At 39.8% G+C, this 18,942-nt stretch overlaps 1 protein-coding gene across 3 annotated transcripts in view; it reads left to right on the top strand.

Annotated features, from left to right (window-relative positions):
* Positions 1-295: 295 nt before the first annotated feature.
* Positions 296-18,942, top strand: part of F11 (coagulation factor XI) — a 26,509-nt gene continuing 7,862 nt past the window's right edge. For 2 of the 3 annotated variants that reach the window (XM_017862652.1, XM_017862649.1), the window contains exons 1-10: positions 296-666; positions 1,480-1,535; positions 5,741-5,903; positions 7,214-7,320; positions 8,258-8,417; positions 10,309-10,418; positions 10,756-10,915; positions 14,922-15,031; positions 15,131-15,293; positions 15,382-15,488. In XM_017862652.1, coding sequence (XP_017718141.1) covers positions 1,481-1,535; positions 5,741-5,903; positions 7,214-7,320; positions 8,258-8,417; positions 10,309-10,418; positions 10,756-10,915; positions 14,922-15,031; positions 15,131-15,293; positions 15,382-15,488 — 1,135 coding nt within the window. In that variant the 5' untranslated portion in view covers positions 296-666; position 1,480. The remainder of the gene's footprint in view (positions 667-1,479; positions 1,536-5,740; positions 5,904-7,213; positions 7,321-8,257; positions 8,418-10,308; positions 10,419-10,755; positions 10,916-14,921; positions 15,032-15,130; positions 15,294-15,381; positions 15,489-18,942) is intronic. The other variant, XM_017862651.1, reaches the window with a different exon arrangement.

Raw genomic sequence — 18,942 nt, 5'->3', positions numbered from 1 at the left:
AAAAAAAAAAAAAAAAAAAAAAAAAAAAGCTTGGCCTTAGAAGGGCTCCTGTTTGCATAGGCCTCTGAGAGGCAGCCTTACGTGAAAGGAAACTGACTCCACAGGAGCCAGGCACTTAGGAGCGGTCTGTACTTTGTTTCCCACCCGTCCTGTCTCCCCCAGCAGCCAAAATCTCCTCCCTCCACTGTATTGCAAATCAATGAATCCATTAGACTTTCCATGTTTTCTTTTTAGTCTTTGGGATTCAAGGTAAGCTGGAATTAATGGTTAACAGCCGATAGGTGAAAGTGTGGTTAAATGCAGCTTTGGCTAGCAGGCACGTTGTGTGACCGCTGAGGCACACAGGCAAAATCAAGCTCTACAGCTGACTCTGTGTATGTCACATGTTTGAATACGAATTAAAATTAAAATATAAATTCAATGTATTGAGAAAGCAAGCGATTATCTCAAGGTATATTTCTGACATATTAAGATTTTAACGACTTTCACAAATACGCTGTCCCGAGAGACAATGTTACATAACACTGAGAACCAGTACAAGTAAATACTAAAGTTAAGTGACCATTTCCTACACAAGCTCATTCAGAGGAGGATGAAGATCATTTTGGAAGAAGAAAAACACCCTTATTAAGAATTGCAGCAAATAAGCAAACAAGGTCTTTTCAGGTACAGTTTCAGAACTTATTATTTAACATTCCTGTCAAGCAAATATACCTTGAAATGCTTTTGTAAATCATAGGAATTTAAAACACTTTACAATAGAGAAAGACAGATTTTAAAATGTGTCTGATTGAGCTTTGTAGCAATGTTCAGCTAATATCCATAACTAATTCGAGAGGAAATGGGGAACGAAAGAAGATTAGTAATAGTGTCTACTCAGTAACAAGTGTTTTATGAGTTAAAAAGGCATCCAAATGCAATACTGAAAAATCGGAAGTCTTGATTTGTCTCACTGATGACTCCGTCTTTCCTATAGCCTGTTTAATGCTTAGTGGGGATAAATAGATTTATAGGTGACCAAGACACTCTATTAATGTATTAGCCACAGATTTTTTTAAAGAGAAAATTTTCTAAGTAGGAAATCATTCATAGCTCTTTGAAAGATATAGGGAGAGGCCTCAAGGAAAGAAAGGAAGGAAAAAAATTGGGAAAGGAAACAAAGACGAAGAATTGTGGCGGGGAGAGCGGTCAGATGGTGGCAGTGGGAAGGATCTGATCATAGCAAGCAGCAGGGCTGGCAGAGAAGGAGGGAGGAGGGGAGAGGGCTGCTTCCCGGTGGGTTCTAGCTTCTGCAGAAGCTAGTGTTGAACGATACACACACAGCCACACTAAGAAATGCTCCAGGATTGGGAAAGATAACATTCAACATTAAGTTAACTACTCCCCTTTCTCCCTATTTCTTGTAAATCTTAGTGTCAGTAAACTAATTCTAAATTTACATTTTATATTCTAAAAACATGCACCTTTTTCTCATTGCAGGATGATTTTCTTATATCAAATGGTACATTTCATTTTATTTACTTCAGTTTCTGGTGGTAAGTAGAGTGTTATCTTAACTATGGACTGGGAGAGGGAACCCACACTACAGTCTCCACACACGTGGGAGAATCCCACACCGTTTATGCCAGGGAAGGAAATAAAATGGTTTTCTTTACTTCCTGATTAAGGCTCCAGAGGTGTTCAAAGCAGGGTAGGAACTGAGGTGAAAAAATTGTTCGTATTGGTAGGAATCTGTGTCTCTGTGTATACCATATCTACATCCATGCCTATGTACATCATTCATTTAAATGGTATTTAAAAGCAATATTAAAAAGAAATCTTGACTTGCCTCACTAAGTAGTTGATTTTCCATAAAGTAGTCAGTTCAATGGAACATACACACACACATAAAATAGGAATTTTGTACTGAAAAATGTTATGTAAATATTCATACATAGTTTATGCATTTCAATAATTTAACTACCCTGTTAATTCTCCACCCTATGTCACATCTGCTAAATTTGTTTATAAATTACTTAGCCAATATTAAGTAGGATATATCAGTACAAGTATTGTTTAGTTCCACGACCATTCTTTATTTAAAATGAAAGCTGAAGCATTCTTTTAGAAAAATAGCTTATGTATACATGTTATATTTAATTTCTGATACTATTGCTAGCATTTTAAGCACAGTAAATTCTTTTTTTCTGGCATATGTGAAAAAAGGCAAATCTAGGTGAAAATATTAAAGATAAATTCCACTTAATATATTAAATTACACAGTTCATAAGTTCAATTTCTCTGTGACAAGATTACTGCTCAAGTTATACTATTTCTTTGTTATAATTACCTGGAAATTGTGTTGTTATTTCATTGATAAACATGTCAGTGCTAAATAATTGGATATATTTTGAACACTGGACCAAATAACTGGATGAACAATTGGCCCCCTGAATCATGAGTTCTACATCCATGGGTTCAAACAACCTTGGAGTGAAATATTTTTTAAAAAATTATACTCAACATGTGCAGACATTTTTCTTGTCATTATTCCCTAAACAACACAGTATAACAACAATTTACATAACATTTACATTGTAGCAGGTATTATAAGTAATCTCGAGATGATTGAAAGTACACAGGAGGCTATGAGTAGGTTATATGTAAATACTATGCCATTTTATATCGGGTACTTGAGCGTTCATGGATTTTGGTATCTGCAGGAGGTCTTGCAGCCAATCCCCCACAGATATCAAGGAATGATAGTGTACATATACAGGTCCTTTATACATGCATACGGAACATTTACAGATATTGACCACACACAAGCCTCTGAAACAAGTCTCAACAGATTTTAAAGGGTTAAAATTATGCCGAACATGTTATTCAATCACCGTGAATGGGAGCTAAAATAATAATAAAAAGAGAACTGAAAATCCCCAAATGTCTGAAAATTGAGTATACCTTTTAAAATTAATATGAGTCAGAGATGAAATCACAATGGTAATTACAAAAAGAATTGTACAATAATGAAAATGCAATATATCAGAACTTGGAGATGTAACTGAATCAGTGTTGAGATCAAATGTATAGATTTACATGTATACATTAGAATACAGAAAAGGTAAAAATTAATGATATAAGATGACAAGAAGATAGAGAATAGCGACTTAAGTGCTAAGAAATGAGAAGGCAGAAAGAATAAATCGCAGAAATTAATTAAATGGAAGACAAACATATTTGAGAGATCAACATAATCCCTTTCCAACCCATTTTATAAGGTCAGTGTAATCTTAACACCAAAATCTCATAGGAAAATTCTGAGGGGAAAAATAAAATCACAGGTCTTTTATCTTATGAACATATGTAAATATCCTTAACAAAATATTACCCAACTTAACCCAGCAGAATGTTAAACAAATTAAAGGATGATTACAGTGTGACATTGTGACAACATTAGGCTTATTCCAGGAATGAAAAGTTGATTTAACATTCAAAATCAATAGATGTGTGACTTTGGGGTACATACCAAAAAAAAAAAGGGAAAGCAGGAACTCACACAGCTATACCTGTACACCCATCTTCATAGCAGCGTTATTCACACTAATCCAAAGGTGGAAGCAGCCCATGGGTTTATCGACAGGTGACTGCATAAACAAAGTGTGATACATACAGACAATGGAATATTGATCAGCCCTAAAAGGAAAGGAAATTCTGACACATGCTACCACATGAATAAACCTTGACGACATTATGCTAAGTGAAATAAGCCAGTCACAAAAGAACAAATACTGTGGGATCCCACTGATACGAGGTACCTAAGGTAGTCAGTTTCATCAAGACGGAAACTAGAACAGAGGTTGCCAGGGGCTGAGGGGTGAGGGAAGGGGTGAGAGTTGGTGTTTAACGGGCACAGAGCATCTGCTGGGGAAGTTGGAAAGTTCTGGAGGCGGATGGTGCTGACGGTTACGCAGTAATGTAAATGCACTTAGTGCCACAGAACTGTACACTTAAAATGGTTACATGGCACATGGTATGTTATCTGTCACAATAAAAAATAAAAATAATTTAAATATTAATATGTGCAGAAAAATCCTTGCTAAAATTCTGTTAATGATCAAAACTCTTAGTAAGCTGGAAATGGAAGAGAACTTTCATCGACCATTCAAGGGCATTTTAAACAAAAGCAAACACAAATCCAAACCAAAAGTTTTCAAAAACATAATACATAATAGTGGAATATTGAAAGCTTTCCCAAGGGATTGAGAATAAGACACAAATACTTCCCATTGTTTCCGTTTAATGTTATAAGGAGGTACTAGTTGGTGCAGTAAGAAAAGGAAATAAAAGGAAAATGATTAGGAGGAGCATAAGCTCTCGTTTTACACAGATGATATGATTGTGTACCCAGAAAAATCCAAAATTAACCATCACATAAATTATTTGAGCCAATTAATTAAATTAGTAAGAAGTCTAGATACAACGTCAATATACAATGGCAAGCACTTGCTAGTTCGCAAAACAGATTAACTAGTTTTTACTGACACTAGAAGCTGCATGTGGATTTTCCAAAATTTTTTAAATGTTTATGTGTTGAGGGGCTGTAAGTGCAGATTTCTTACATACATATGTTATGCAGTGGCGAAGCGCCGGCTTTTCGTGTACCCATCACGCAAGTAGTGAACCCACAGGTAATTTTTCAACGCTCACTCACTCCCATCCTCCCACCTGCGGCATATTGAAAATCAATTTGTCTTGTAAAATTAAATAATCCAATTAGGAGGGGGATATATTCTAAGAAAATCAGTGCATGGTGCACACACACACAGAGCACGTGTGTGCACGTGAGAAAGAGGGACAGAGAGAGAAACTGAGTCTTGCTCTGTCGCCCAGGCTGGAGTGCAATGGTGCAAACACAGCTCACTGCAGCCTCAAACTCCCAGGCTCAGGAGATCCTCCTACCTCAGCCTCCCTAGTAGCTGGGATTACAGGTGGAAACCACCATGCCCAGCTAATTTTTTTTTTTTTTGTATTTTTTATAGAGACAGGGTCTTGCCATGTTGCCCAGGCTGGTCTTGAGCTCCTCAGCTCAAGCAATCTGCCTACCTTAGCCTCCCAAAGTGCTGGGATTACAAGCACGAGCCACTGCACCCACTCCACATGATTAAATATAGAACATTTATTGGATTCGTCAATTAATATTCTTCTTAAAAGTAGTATTTTAATGTAGCAAGATTGCTTTTCAGCAAAAGATGGGGATTTCCATGGTGGGGTTTCCAAATTCTTCTCAGTGGGGTGAGGATGTATGTTATCACACCCCCAGGCCATCAGATACTATTAGAAAGTGATCACTCTGGAGCCTTCGTTTCAAATAAGCACAGGGTTTGGACGAAGAGACGCAGTTAGGAAAGGAAAAAGCAGAAGGCTCATTCCAAACCTGGATGAGATCCTGAAAAGCAGCCGCTTTTGCCAGTAAAGATCCTTGAAATGATTCAATCACTCTCAAAGCACTCCTTGTCTCCAAGACAATGACTCATAAGCACAATTCCATTGAAGCTAATGTACCATTTTGTGATTTTCGTTTCCAGCTGAGGCTGTTCATTCAAAAAACTCACATAAAAGTGTTCATTGCCTTGATTTCCAAATTCAGGTGTATTTCCTGTTAAGTAGAGCTACTTGCCTTGCCTTTACGAGATTATTACCTAATTAGATATATGCCCAGTGAAATCCAAAATAAAGCATGCCATGTATTGCATCACAGAATGTGTGACTCGGTTGTTCAAGGACATCCACTTTGAAGGAGGGGACATTACTACGGTTTTCACACCCAGCGCCAAGTACTGCCAGGTGGTCTGCACTCACCACCCACGATGTTTACTCTTCACTTTCACGGCGGAATCTCCATCTGAGGATCCTACCCAGTGGTAAATGCTTCTGTTTCCACATTGAGGAGACAGATTTTTACAGGGAGACTGCTGTTCTTAACACATCTCCATCTACCGTCTTACACAATTTAACATTGACGACTGGAAGATAAATTGTCCTTCAGTTGAAATATTCTTACAGAAAGAAGGGATGGTGTTTAGGCAATTCAGAAAAGAATAAATATGCCTCCGAGTGTAGGCTTTCCAGCCTCTCTTCTAGTCACAGTGTTAACGGCATGTTTTTTCTGTTTGTCTCAACTTTCATGCTTCTTAAACATTTCACACTTTGCTTTTCTATCGATTATTAATTTTTCTTGTGCTTGAAACTGGAATCTCCCAACTTTTATTAGAAAAAAATTAAATATTTAAAAAGATAATTTGAAAAAATAGTACAGTACCACGATCCCTTACCACCACCAAGACTGCAATGTTTGCTATATTTGTATAGCAATATATAATATAATATATAATACAGTATACAATACCTATATTTGTACACATGCTTAACCATTTGAAATAATTTTAAAACATGGCACTTTACCGCAAATACTTCAACATGCATTATCCTACACAAAAGACATACGAAATTTAACAAGAATTCCTTTATATGATTTCAGTTTTCCCTCAAATGTAATTTAGAGTAATTAACCAGAATCTTACCAAGAGTCACACACTGCTTTGGGTTGTTTGGCAGGTTTAAAATATGTTAAACAGTCCGCCAACCATTTGTGTTCCCATCCTGAGCTTGAAATTGTAATAATAAGCCTTTCTGTAGAATTAAGTTTTCAACATCTTTGTGTATTATTGCTACATTCACAGGCATTTATATAGCACCCTGAACTTATAAAATTTACTACTCCAGAATCTAGAACAGGGTTTGGAAAATGCCTTCTTAATAAAGCAGAGTAAATATGTTAGGCTTTGTGGGCAAAACCCGCAGTAAAGCCAAGGATATTATATAAGTATTTGTGTCACCACTTAAAATGTAACCATTTGAAAATATAAAAATCATTTTGTAGAGCTAACAGGCTAAACAAAAACACACAGATTTTGGTTGCATTTTACCAACAGGCCATAGTTCACCCATTCCTGTTTGTTCCTGTTAGGAAGGAGTATTCCATGTAGTCTCTTAAGTGTAGGGATGTTGAAGTAAAAAGCAAACTCAGAATCTTGCTAAGAAAATATTTGTTTTGGCATGAGATAAAGTAGTTTGTTTCCTTCTCTTTGGCTTTCTGTGTGCTGACTTTTAAGACCCATTAGTTTAAAAACATAAATTCCTATTCAGTAATATGTATTTTTTTAAAAAACAGGTTTACTTGTGTCCTGAAGGACAGTGTTACAGAAACACTGCCAAGAGTGAATAGGACAGGAGCGATTTCTGGGTACTCTTTCAAGCAATGCTCACACCAAATAAGTGGTAAGATATGTTGTTAGAATCAACAAATGCCAGTTGTGTTGTATACATATAGTCACATCAGATATGGTTTTATGGCAATGAAATAAAACACGGCTATGTGCAAATAAACCCCCTTAATGAAGTTCCTTCAGTGTACAGTATAAACTAACATACATGCATGCCTGCCCTCCAACACACTACAAATTTCTTTACCTCATAGAAAGGCATATCTTACTACCTCGCTTCTCATCATTTATTTATATTGTTTCTACTTCCCAGCCTAAAATCTTAAATGAAAGTCTTTTCTTTGGGGGGTGGACAAGGTCTCGCTCTGTTGTCCAGGCTGGAGTGCAGTGGTGCAATCACAGCTCACTCCAGCCTCAACCACCTGGGTTCCAGTGATCCTCCTGCCTTAGCCTCTGGAGTAGCTGGGACCAGAGGCACAAACCACCATTCCCAGCTAATTTGTGAATCGTTCCTAGAGACAGAGTCTCACTGTAGTGCCCAGGCTGGTCTCAAACTCCCGGCCTCAAGTGATCCACCTGCCTCGGCCTTCCAGAGTGCTGGGATTCCATGGTGCCCAGTTGAAATTCTTTATTAAACATATTCATCCAAATCAAAAGGAGCAAATATAAAAGTTGAAGTGACACTTGTCTTAATAGTGAGCAGATACTTGAATCAGTTAATTAGTGAAATAATCAGTGCAGTTAGGGAGTAGAGAGGCGAGGTCAGAAGATCAAAATGTGAATTTACGAGTCTAAAATTGTTACAATATAAGAAGGACATTGGCATTCTTTTACTGCTTTCATTCAAGAATAAGAATTTTGCAGATTAATGTAACAAAAGACTTCTGAGGAAAGGTGGGTAAAAAAGTTCAGGGTGAGTCAGGAGGGACAGTTGCTTAGGTCAGTGCCTCTGGAATCTGGAAGGTACTCATGTTTTCTGCTTTTATTTCCAGCTTGCAACAAAGACATTTATTTGGACCTGGACATGAAGGGCGTAAACTATAACAGCTCACTTGCCAAGAGTGCTCAAGAATGCCAAGAAAGATGCACGGATGACGTCCACTGCCACTTTTTCACGTATGCCACAAGGCAGTTTCCCAGCCTGGAGCATCGGTGAGTGGGCCTCAGGGCATTCGAGTGGCCAATGATAAACAGAATCGTGATTTACTAAAAAGTTTTTGTCATCAACTTTATGCCAGAGTTTATTTTGAACCCCTAAAAGGCATTTCAATAAAAGTACTCCTGGTTTTCTTCATGAAAAACACACTTAAAGCCTAATTTGGATGCATTTCATTTGTGGTAAGGAGTTTATCTTTTAATAACACTGTCAGAAAAATATATACGCTTAGCTAATTTCAAAAGTGCTACACTTTTAAATTGGCGATTTTGAAACAGCTACAATTGGTCTGATTGTCAGTGCCCTTCCCAGTCTAAAAAATGTTACAGTCTAACAGAATACAAATAAAAATCTACCCCCCCTCCCCCACCCTAAATAACAGTTCCTTACCTAAGACAAAATACTCATGTAAAAAGTTTTATCCTGCTGCTGCATACTGGATTTTGAAATATTTCAAGGATAAATCTATTGTGTAAGGATTTAAAAATGATCTGATCTCTAATGACCAAATCTGTGTCCTCATCTTTAAAAATTTCCGTGGGAAATAGATTATTAATTTGTATATTCAGAAATATACATTATACAATATACAGTATATTCAGAAATATACTGGGATGATTTAGATTTTCATAGTAAACTGCATTTATCTGGAATCAACAGAAAAGTGAAAAACGTTCTAAGTACTAGTATTTGTGGGTTTCTTTCTTTTTTTTTTTTTTTGGACACAGTTTCGCTCTTTGTTGCCCAGGCTGGAGTGCAATGGTGCGATCTCAGCTCACCGCAACCTCAGCCTCCTGGGTTCAAGCGAATCTCCTGTCTCAGCCTCCTGAGTAGCTGGAATTATAGGCGCCCACTACCACGCCTGGTTAATTTTTGTATTTTTAGTAGAGATGGGGTTTCACCATGTTGGCCAGGCTGGTCTCGAACTACTGACCTCAGATAATCCTCCTGCCTTGGCCTCCCAAAGTGCTGGGATTGCAGGTGTGAGCCACCGCACCTGGCCTAATACTTCTGTTTCAACATTGGATTTTAACATTCTGCCTACCACATTAACAAAGAGGAGTAAACGGAAAGCAAACAAAGCATCAACAAGTTATTTCAAAAACAACAGTGGTTACACACACACACACACCAAACCCCTAACTTAGGCATTTGACTTGCAACCCTTGTCTGTAGCTCAGTTCAGATGACAGCTTTTATGTCTAAGACTTAACAGAATGTGAATTGCAAGCCAAGAAAGTGGAGGTTTCTAAGCAAGATAAAAAAAGTAAAATCATTAAAAGTAAGAAGGACTTGGCCAGGTGCGGTGGCTCATACCTGTAATCCCAGAACTTTGGGAGGCTGAGGTGGGCAGATCACCTGAGGCCAGGAGTTCAAGACCAGCCTGACCAATATGATGAAACCCCGTCTCTACTAAAAAAGAATACAAAAATTAGCCAGGCATGGTGGTGGGCACCTGTAATCCCAGCTACTCGAGAGGCTGAGACAGGAGAATCGCTTGAACCTGGGAGGCAGAGGTTGCAGTGAGCCAAGATCGCGCCATTGCACTCCAGCCTGGTCGACAAGAGCCAAACTCCATCTCAAAAAAAAAAAAAAAAAAAAAAAAAAAAAAAAGTGAGAAGGGCTTGAGAAGTCGTTCATTCATGCATTCTCCTTCCTCATGTGGCCACTCTCTCAAGTTGTCACTGTACTGAAGAAGAAATAAAGTTACACAGTTCACAGGTGCTTAGCGGCACTGCTGGGACCACGCCCAGCCACTCAGCCTCCCAGATGGATGCTTCAGGGTCTCGCAGGTCCTCTCTCCAAAGGGGACATTCTTATCGTCTCATGTTTTCTCCTCCTTGCACTTGGAAGAATAAGACACTTTTCCTTTTTCTTTTTATTCAGTAACATTTGTCTACTGAAGCACACCCAAACGGGGACACCAACCAGAATAACGAAGCTCGATAAAGTGGTGTCTGGATTTTCACTGAAATCCTGTGCACTTTCTAATCTGGGTAACTATTGACTTCTTGATGACGTAGTTCAACCATTAAATATGCTCATGGTCAGGACAATAGATCTCACTCAGGATACCAGCTTATGCTCACAATGGAACGGACCCAAAGACCTTTACCTCCTTCATGTGGTAGATGTCATCATGTCTTGTACAGTTAGATCCTCTATTTAAATTTCAAATTTAAAATAATCATGTCATTTTCTTCTAAATAAAAAAAATTTAAAAGATCTTGGGATACACTTAAATTTTTTAATATGGAATTTACAAATACCGTGACTGGAATTTTCCTGATAGCTGGTGAACTGAGTTCCTAACACAGTTCTTCTGTTGTGCAGCTTGTATTAGGGACATTTTCCCCAATACAGTGTTTGCAGACAGCAACATCGATAGTGTCATGGCTCCAGATGCCTTTGTCTGTCGCCGAATCTGCACTCATCATCCCGGTTGCTTGTTTTTTACCTTCTTTTCCCAGGAATGGCCCAAAGAATCTCAAAGGTAAGGAGTTAACAAGTAAGGATAATTTGTTATCTTTTAAAAACAGCTGATCAAAATCCATCATTAAAACTCCAAGTAACTAAAATTTACTCTAAATGTCAGTCTAGGATAAAAGTTGCAAAGAATTTCTAGCCCCTCTCCCTTTCTATTCCCCGCCTACTTACCACAAACCCGACATTACCGAGGACTCTTTTATTTATTTTTTTTTTTGAGACGGAGTCTTGCTGTACTGCCCAGGCTGGAGTACAGTGGTGTGATCTTGGCTCATGCAACCTTTGCCTCCCGGGTTCAAGTGATTCTCCTGCCTCAGCCTCCTGAGTAGCTGGGATTATAGGCATGGGCCACCATGCCCAGCTAATTTTTTTTTTTTTTTTTTTTGTATTTTTAGTAGAGACAGTGTTTCACCATGTTGGCCAGACTGGTCTTGAACTCCTGACCTCAGGCGATCCGCCTGCCTCAGCCTCCCAAAGTGTTGAGATTACAGGGTTGAGCCACCATGCCTGGTCAATAAATTTTAAAATAAATATTATTTTACCTAAATAAATTTTAGGTACAGGTACAGTTTTGTTACATGGATATTCTGTGTAGTGTGAAGTCTGGGCTTTTACTGCCCCACCCTCCTCTATCCCTCCAACTGTCTGAGTCTCCAATAGCTTTCATTCCACTCTCTCTGTGCCTGTGTACATTTTACGTAGCTCCCACTTATAAGTGAGAACATGGAATATTTGACTTTCTGTTTCTGAGTTGTTTCACTTGAGATAATAGCCTCCAGTTCTATCCATGTTGCTGCAAAAGACATGATTTTATGATTTTTTATGGCTAAGTAACATTCTATAGGATGTTCTATACACCACATTTTCTTTATCCATTCATTTGTTGATAGACTCTTAGGTTGATCCATATCTTTGTTATTATGAATAGTGCTGCAGTAAACATGTGAGTGTAGGTATCTTTGTGAAATAATGATTTTTTTTCTTTCTTTTCCTTTGGACATGTACCCAGTAGTGCTGGAGGTCTCCACCTTGACAAAGGGAGAGTTGTCTAATTCTAAATGAAATGAAGAGATTCCATTTCCATTTCATGACCACTAAAAGGCAATTCAGTCCAATGCTTTGTTTAAAATAATTGAACCAGGAGCAGAAAGAGCTGAAAATGTCAGTGAAATGTCAAACCCAAAGTGGAGAGAGAGAGGTGGAAATGAATGTCTCCATCAAGTTGGTTAGGATGGTGGTGGAGGGAGATTTGAGAATTGAGTTCCTGTTTCCTTACCAATGGAAATTAACATAGGAAATCAGAAACAGCATGAAAAATTTATTTGATTATCAAAAGGACATTAGCTAAGGTTGCTATCCCTCTTTTATTTATTTATTTGAGACAGGGTCTTGTTCTGTCACTCAGATTTGGGTGCACTGGGTGTGATCTCAGCCCACTGCAGCCTCCACTTCCTAGGTTCAAGCAATCCACCTATCTCATCCTCCCAAGTTGCTGGGACCACAGGTGTGCACCACCATGCCCAGCTAATGTTTGTATTTTTGTAGGGACAGGGTTTCGCCATGTTGGTCAGGCTGGTCTAGAACTGCTGGCCTCAAGCAATCCATCGGCCTTGGCTTCCCACAGTTCAGGGATTAAAAGCCTGAGCCACCATGCCCAGCTTGCTATTCTTCATTGACAACATTCACTTAAACAAACAAACAAACAAACATCCATAAAATTAAGTCAGTTTTAAAACCTAGCTTGTATATATTTTTGAATTGGAACTCTCAGAGCCCTCAGCACATGCTTGATTGGCCTCCTGTTGATGAAAAGGTGTCCTCCAGACAATTCAGCCAAGGGGAGCCCCGTGTGCCTTGCCCATCACACGAACCTCACTTTCCACCGAGTGAGGCTATAATTTCAGAAGTGCCAGGTCTGTCACATGAAAATATATCTCTTACCATCACTTACTAAACAAATTTAATAGAATTTGTTTGGTACCTATTATATATCAGGCATTGTTCTGAAGACTGGGGATACCATTTAGTGAACTAAATAGATGAAAACCTTGCCAATTGGACCAGAGTGGAGATGAGAGAGAAGTGACCAGATTGATATGTGTTACAGCAGAGAGCCAATAAGATATACTGATGGATTGGACCATGGAGTGTTAAGTAGTCAGTGATAGCGCCGAGACTTTTGGCCCAAAAGACTGGAAAGATAGAAATGCTGATGACAGAGATGTGGAAGGTTTCACAAGCAGCAGAGTGTAGGAGAAGCAATGCCCATGATACATCTAGAGGAAAGGGTTGAACCGACAGCTGGAAATAGAAGTCACATTTAGGAGAGAGGTTCATGTGTAGATCTGTGTTTAGGTGTTGCCAATATACAGCTGATATTTTTTAAAAATCTAGTGAAATTATCAAAGAATTAAATGCAGACAGGGAAGAAAGTAGGTCCAAAGATGGAGCCTTGAGGCGTTATAAAGTTCAGAAATAAGAAAGATGCCATTGTCACTTGTAATTTTGTGTTAGTCACTGCTCTTTTTCTTTGTCTTATTCCCTTACCGACCAATTCCTAGACTAGGAATAACACATTTGACCTTTAATACAGAATGTGATAGGAACGTGGCTTCTATAAGCCAAAACTTGGCAATTTAAATTTAAATTTATTAAAATTAAATAAAACTGGCTGGGTGCAGTGCCTCATGCCTGTAATCCCAGCACTTTGGGAGGCCGAGGCAGGTGGATCACTTGAGGTCAGGAGTTCGAGACCATCCTGGCCAACATGGCGAAACCCCGTCTCTACCAAAAATACAAAAATTAGCCTGGTATGGTGGCATGTGCCTGTTATCCCAGCTACTCAGGAGGCTGAGGCAGGAGAATCACGGGACATGGAGGTTGCAGTGAGCCGAGATCGTGACACTGCACTCCAGCCTGGATTACAAGAGAAAGACTCTGTCTCAAAAAAAAAATAGTAATAAATAAAACTAAAAATTCACCTTCCCAGCTGTATTAGCTACATTCCAAGTGCCCAACAGCCACATGTGGTTGGCGGTTACTGTATTGGATGGCATAGACATAGACTATTTCCATCACTGCAGAAAGTTCTAGGGACAGCCTTGCTCTAGACTGTGGTTTTGTCTACTTAGGAAAAGTCACTCTTTTCCAGGAAGATGCTTCCAGGGTGTAGAGTCAACGATGTACTTCACCCATCTCCTTATAAACCTGTTGCAATCCTGGATAGGAGGTTTCTAGGTAGCATGAAGACTCTTGAATCTTTAAGACAGGCTGGGAGTGTTGAAAGGAAGGAAATGGAAAGGGAAGATACTGGCAAGACTCTGATAATAGAGCAAGCTCAGAAAATTGTTATGGAGCCAGGTGATTTAGTCATAAAATGTGTCTGCAACCTAAGGGTCATGGAGTGTGACTCTGTGGTTTATGTGTGTGACTCCATGGTTTATGTGTGTGACTCCATGGTTCATGGGTGTGACTCCGTGGTTTATGGGTGTGACTCTGTGGTTTGAGTGTGATTCCGTGGTTTGAGTATGACTCCGTGGTTTAGGGGTGTGACTCTGTGGTTTGAGTGTGACTCCATGGTTTATGGGTGTGACTCTGTGGTTTATGAGTGTGACTCCGTGGTTTATGGGTGTGACTCTGTGGTTTATGGGTGTGACTCTGTGGTTTATGAGTGTGAATCCATGGTTTATGAGTGTGACTCCATGGTTTATGGGTGTGATTCCGTGGTTTATGAATGTGACTCTGTGGTTTATGAGTGTGACTCCGTGGTTTATGGGTGTGACTCCGTGGTTTATGAGTGTGACTCTGTGGTTTATGAGTGTGACTCCGTGGTTTATGAGTTTGACTCCGTGGTTTATAAGTATGACTCCATGGTTTACAAAGAATACTTTCAAAATAGGAAAATCTTCACAATTAAGTGCCAGCATGAGCTGACTTTACTTTCTCTAGGTGCTGTAAAAATGTTTTTATGTGTCTGATACGATATATTTCTACTTCCCTTTTGTTTTTGTTAGAAATCTTTGTCTCCTTAAAACATCTGAGAGTGGATTGCCCAGTACACGCATTAAAAAGAGCAAAGCTCTTTCTGGTTTCAGTCTCCAAAGCTGCAGGCACAGCATCCCAGGTAAACTGAGTTCTGCATTCTGGCTGAGAGTGACCAGCCCTGAGGAGGCTGAAGCGTGCTGAGGGAGGGTCTCGCTCTGACATGTGGTCTGCTGTCTAGTGTTCTGCCATTCTTCATTTTACCATGACGCTGATTTCTTGGGAGAAGAACTGGATATTGTTGCTGTGAAAGGTCATGAGGCCTGCCAGAAACTGTGCACCGATGCCGCCCGCTGCCAGTTTTTTACCTATGCCCCAGCTCAAGCATCTTGCAACGAAGGGAAGTAAGCCATGTGCAGCGCTATGCAGATACCCTCGTCTCGTCTGCCTGTGAGGCGCATTATGTTTATACTGTTTTGTTTCCAACTGCAGGGGCAAATGTTACTTAAAGCTTTCTTCAAATGGATCTCCAACTAAAATACTTCGCGGGAGAGGAGGCATCTCTGGATACACATTAAGGCTGTGTAAAATGGATAATGGTGAGTATAATGTTACTTGAAAAAATACAGCTGAAGGAATTATTCCATACGGAATCCATCACAACCAAGACTGTCAGGTCCAGCTGCAGAGGGGAGAACGTTCATGAAATAAACACATTTTGCCATTTGCCATTGTTTTCACTCCTATCACCCAAGCTGACCATGTTTTAAAGGTAAATACTGGGGCTTGACCAAACTCTACATTGCCTAGTATTAACTAAATATATGTTTTAATTTGATACATTTATACACCTGGCATTTCTGTTTTCTTTCTTTCTCTCTCTCTCTCTCTCTTCTTTCTTTCTTTCTTTCTTTCTTTCTTTCTTTCTTTCTTTCTTTCTTTCTTTCTTTCTTTCTTTCTTTCTTTCTTTCTTTCTTTCTTTCTTCTTTCTTTTTTTTTTGAGACAGAGTCTCACTCTGTTGTCCAGGCTGGAGTGCAGTGATGTGGTCAGTGTTTACTGCAGCCTCTGCCTTGAACTCCTGGACTCCAACAATCCTCCCACCTTAGCTCCCTGAGTAGCTGGGGCTACAGGCGTGCACCACAACACCCGGCTAATTTTTTGTAGAGATCTTGCCATGTTGCCCAGGCTGCTCTTGAACTCCTGGGCTCAAGCGATCCTCCCACTTTGGCCTCCCAAAGTTCTGGGATTACAGGTTTGAGCCACTGTACCCAGCCACAACTGGGATTTCATGAGACCCAGACTCTGCCAACACTCCTGTTATCAAGGCCAGTAATCTTTCCTATTATCCTTTGTAAGGGAAATATCGATCAATACTTTGGTTAGTCAAATTACTCATTTTCTTCTAAAAAATATGTATCTATTCAAGAAATACTGGCACACCTCCTTTTTAGAGGTCTTTATTCAGATTCCATGCAGGGTTCTGGAGACTTAGGAATTGGCACAGGTTAAGGTAAAACTTTACTAATAACAATGAGTGTGGTAGGGTGGAAATAAGAGTGTTTAGATTATACAAGACCTATGATAACATAAAAGTTGCAAGAAAAATCCAACCAGCAGTGTTTCCAACCCAGTGGCCAATTTCTGAGCATAGTCGCAAGAGATGGTTTGTAGGCAAACAGAAATGTTCTAAGGGACAAAATCCCCAACCGGAAAGAACACACCACAAACACTCCTGCCCAAATTACCGTCATAACTTAGGATGGCTTTACTATATACTGATTTACAGAAAGCTGCATGTTCTTGGACTGTTTATTGCTAAATGTCCAATATTCCAATACACTATAAGATGCAACTGAGATTTAATGAATAAAATGCAAGTGATAATCATGCTTTGTAATGGTTTTAGAAGCACAAAAACCTTTCGTGTCAGATTATCTGCTGTACTGAGAAGGTGAGTCAATCCTTCATTTCTGAGAACTTGTTTTGTAGAACATAAAGATGTCATATTGCCTCCAACACTGATATCCTAACTCGTAAACTGTGCCCTCCTAGAGCTCAGAGGCGCTCCGATGAGAATCTTTGGATGGCTCAAGCCTCCTTAAAAAGCAAGTCGATTAAGTCGTATCCCATACATTCTGTTTTCCTCACAATAAATTTCCCTAAGACAAGAAGGAGCCTTCAGCACCATTCTGTTGTCTTTCTTCTACTTCTGAGCATTAGAAGGGATGCTTAGCGAATGTTGTTGTTAAGTAATGTTGACATGGTTTAAAAAATGGGAATGAGCACGTATACCTTAATACATTGCAGATTGCGTTTCCCCCTTCCTTCTTCATTATGGTTTTCTCGTTGGATTTATAGACTTGGCCTGTAGAAGTTACAGAATATACCAGATAAAGATTGATAGCTGCAGGAGAAAATGTAAGATAAAGGAAAATAAAGTCTTATGTCTTTTCAGTGCACCTTTGGAGGGAGTGAATTAGATAACTAGGTTTTTTGCTGCACTGTATTTGATGAAATAACTCCCTAACGTGAAAGGGAAGAGCTACGTGAGATGTTGATGGTGCCTTGTCTGCCATTGGTCTACAATGTAACTTAACTTTCTGAAGATAGATAGCAGCACCATTAAAACAAACATTTCTTAACACAAAATATGATTCTAAACACATATTTTCAGCATTTCGTTTAAACTGAGAATCAAAATAGGATGAACATCAAGGCCTCTCACCTGTACCTGATAGTGTCTTGATTGAGTTATTTCTAACATACACTAGTTACTGCTTACTTATTAATTTTCCTAAATTTTACCTTTATGACACTTCCCACCTTGCAAACTATAAAGGTTTCCCAGAAATTCCAGAATAGAGGGCCCTCCAAAACAAATTTTCTCCCTACCAGCTCCAAAATGACAGCCTCTGTTCAGGCTTCCAAAGACACATCCTGCTCGTTCTCACCTCAGTTGCTGTTAGCTGCTGTTTCCTTCCAAACTCCTTCTCTCTTCCTCTCCTTCTATTTGAAATCCGCCCCAGAATTATACACTCATTTTCCTACCATGGAAAAAAAGGCCTAGTAAGGTTGTTTTATACCCACAAAACTAGTGAGTGGATCTTCTAGGATCCGGCTTCTCATCAGTGATTCTTCTGTTAACTTAGACTCCTCCCTTAGCTTGGGACACGGAGCCTCTCTGAGCATCTGAGCCTGGTTATTCTAAGTGTGATCTGGGCACGGCACATTGGCATCACCCAGGAGGTTATTAGAATTTCAGGACCCACACAGACGTTACGGAGTCAGGATCTGCAATTTAAAAGCTATGCAGGCGACCCACAGGCACATAAAAGTATGAGTCGCATAGGTGTGTGCATGTGTGTGCGTGTGTGTCTAGAATACTGCTGTCTACGAACCCCCACTCCCATGCCATCTGTGTTCCATGTGTGCGTGTGTGTGCATGTGTGTATGTGTATGTGCATGTGTGTGTCTAGAATACTGCTGTCTACGAACACCCCACTCCCATGCCATCTGTGTTCTGTGTGTGTGCACATGTGTGTACGTGTGTGTGCATGTGTGCACGTGTGTGTGCATGTGTGCATGTGTAAGTCTAGAATACTGCTGTCTACAAACACCCCACTCCCATGCCATCTCTGTTCCTTGTGTGTGTGCGTGTGGGTACGTGCGTGTGTGTGCACACATGTGTGTGTGGTGTGTGTCTAGAATACTGCTGTCTTCGAACACCCCACTCCCATGCCATCTGTGTTCCGTGTGTGTGTGCGTGCATGTGTGTGCATTTGGGTGTGTGTACACACGTGTGTGTGCACGTGTATGTGTGTGTGCGTGTATGTGTGTGTCTGCGTGTGTCTAGAATACTGCTGTCTACTAACACCCCACTCCCATGTTGTGTTCCATGTGTGCTTGTGTGTGCATGTGTCTACTCTCTACTAACACCCCACTCCCATGCCATCTGTGTTCCGTGTGTGTGTGTGTGCGTGTGTGCATGTGTGTGCATGCGTGTGTATGGGCATGTGTGTGTGTGTGTGTGTGCATGTGTGCGCATGTGTGCG

The sequence above is a fragment of the Rhinopithecus bieti genome, unplaced genomic scaffold, assembly GCF_001698545.2.
Source record: "Rhinopithecus bieti isolate Rb0 unplaced genomic scaffold, ASM169854v2 scaffold_56174, whole genome shotgun sequence".
NCBI classification, from domain to species: Eukaryota; Metazoa; Chordata; class Mammalia; order Primates; family Cercopithecidae; genus Rhinopithecus; species Rhinopithecus bieti.
This window is presented reverse-complemented; position numbering and strand designations above follow the sequence as displayed.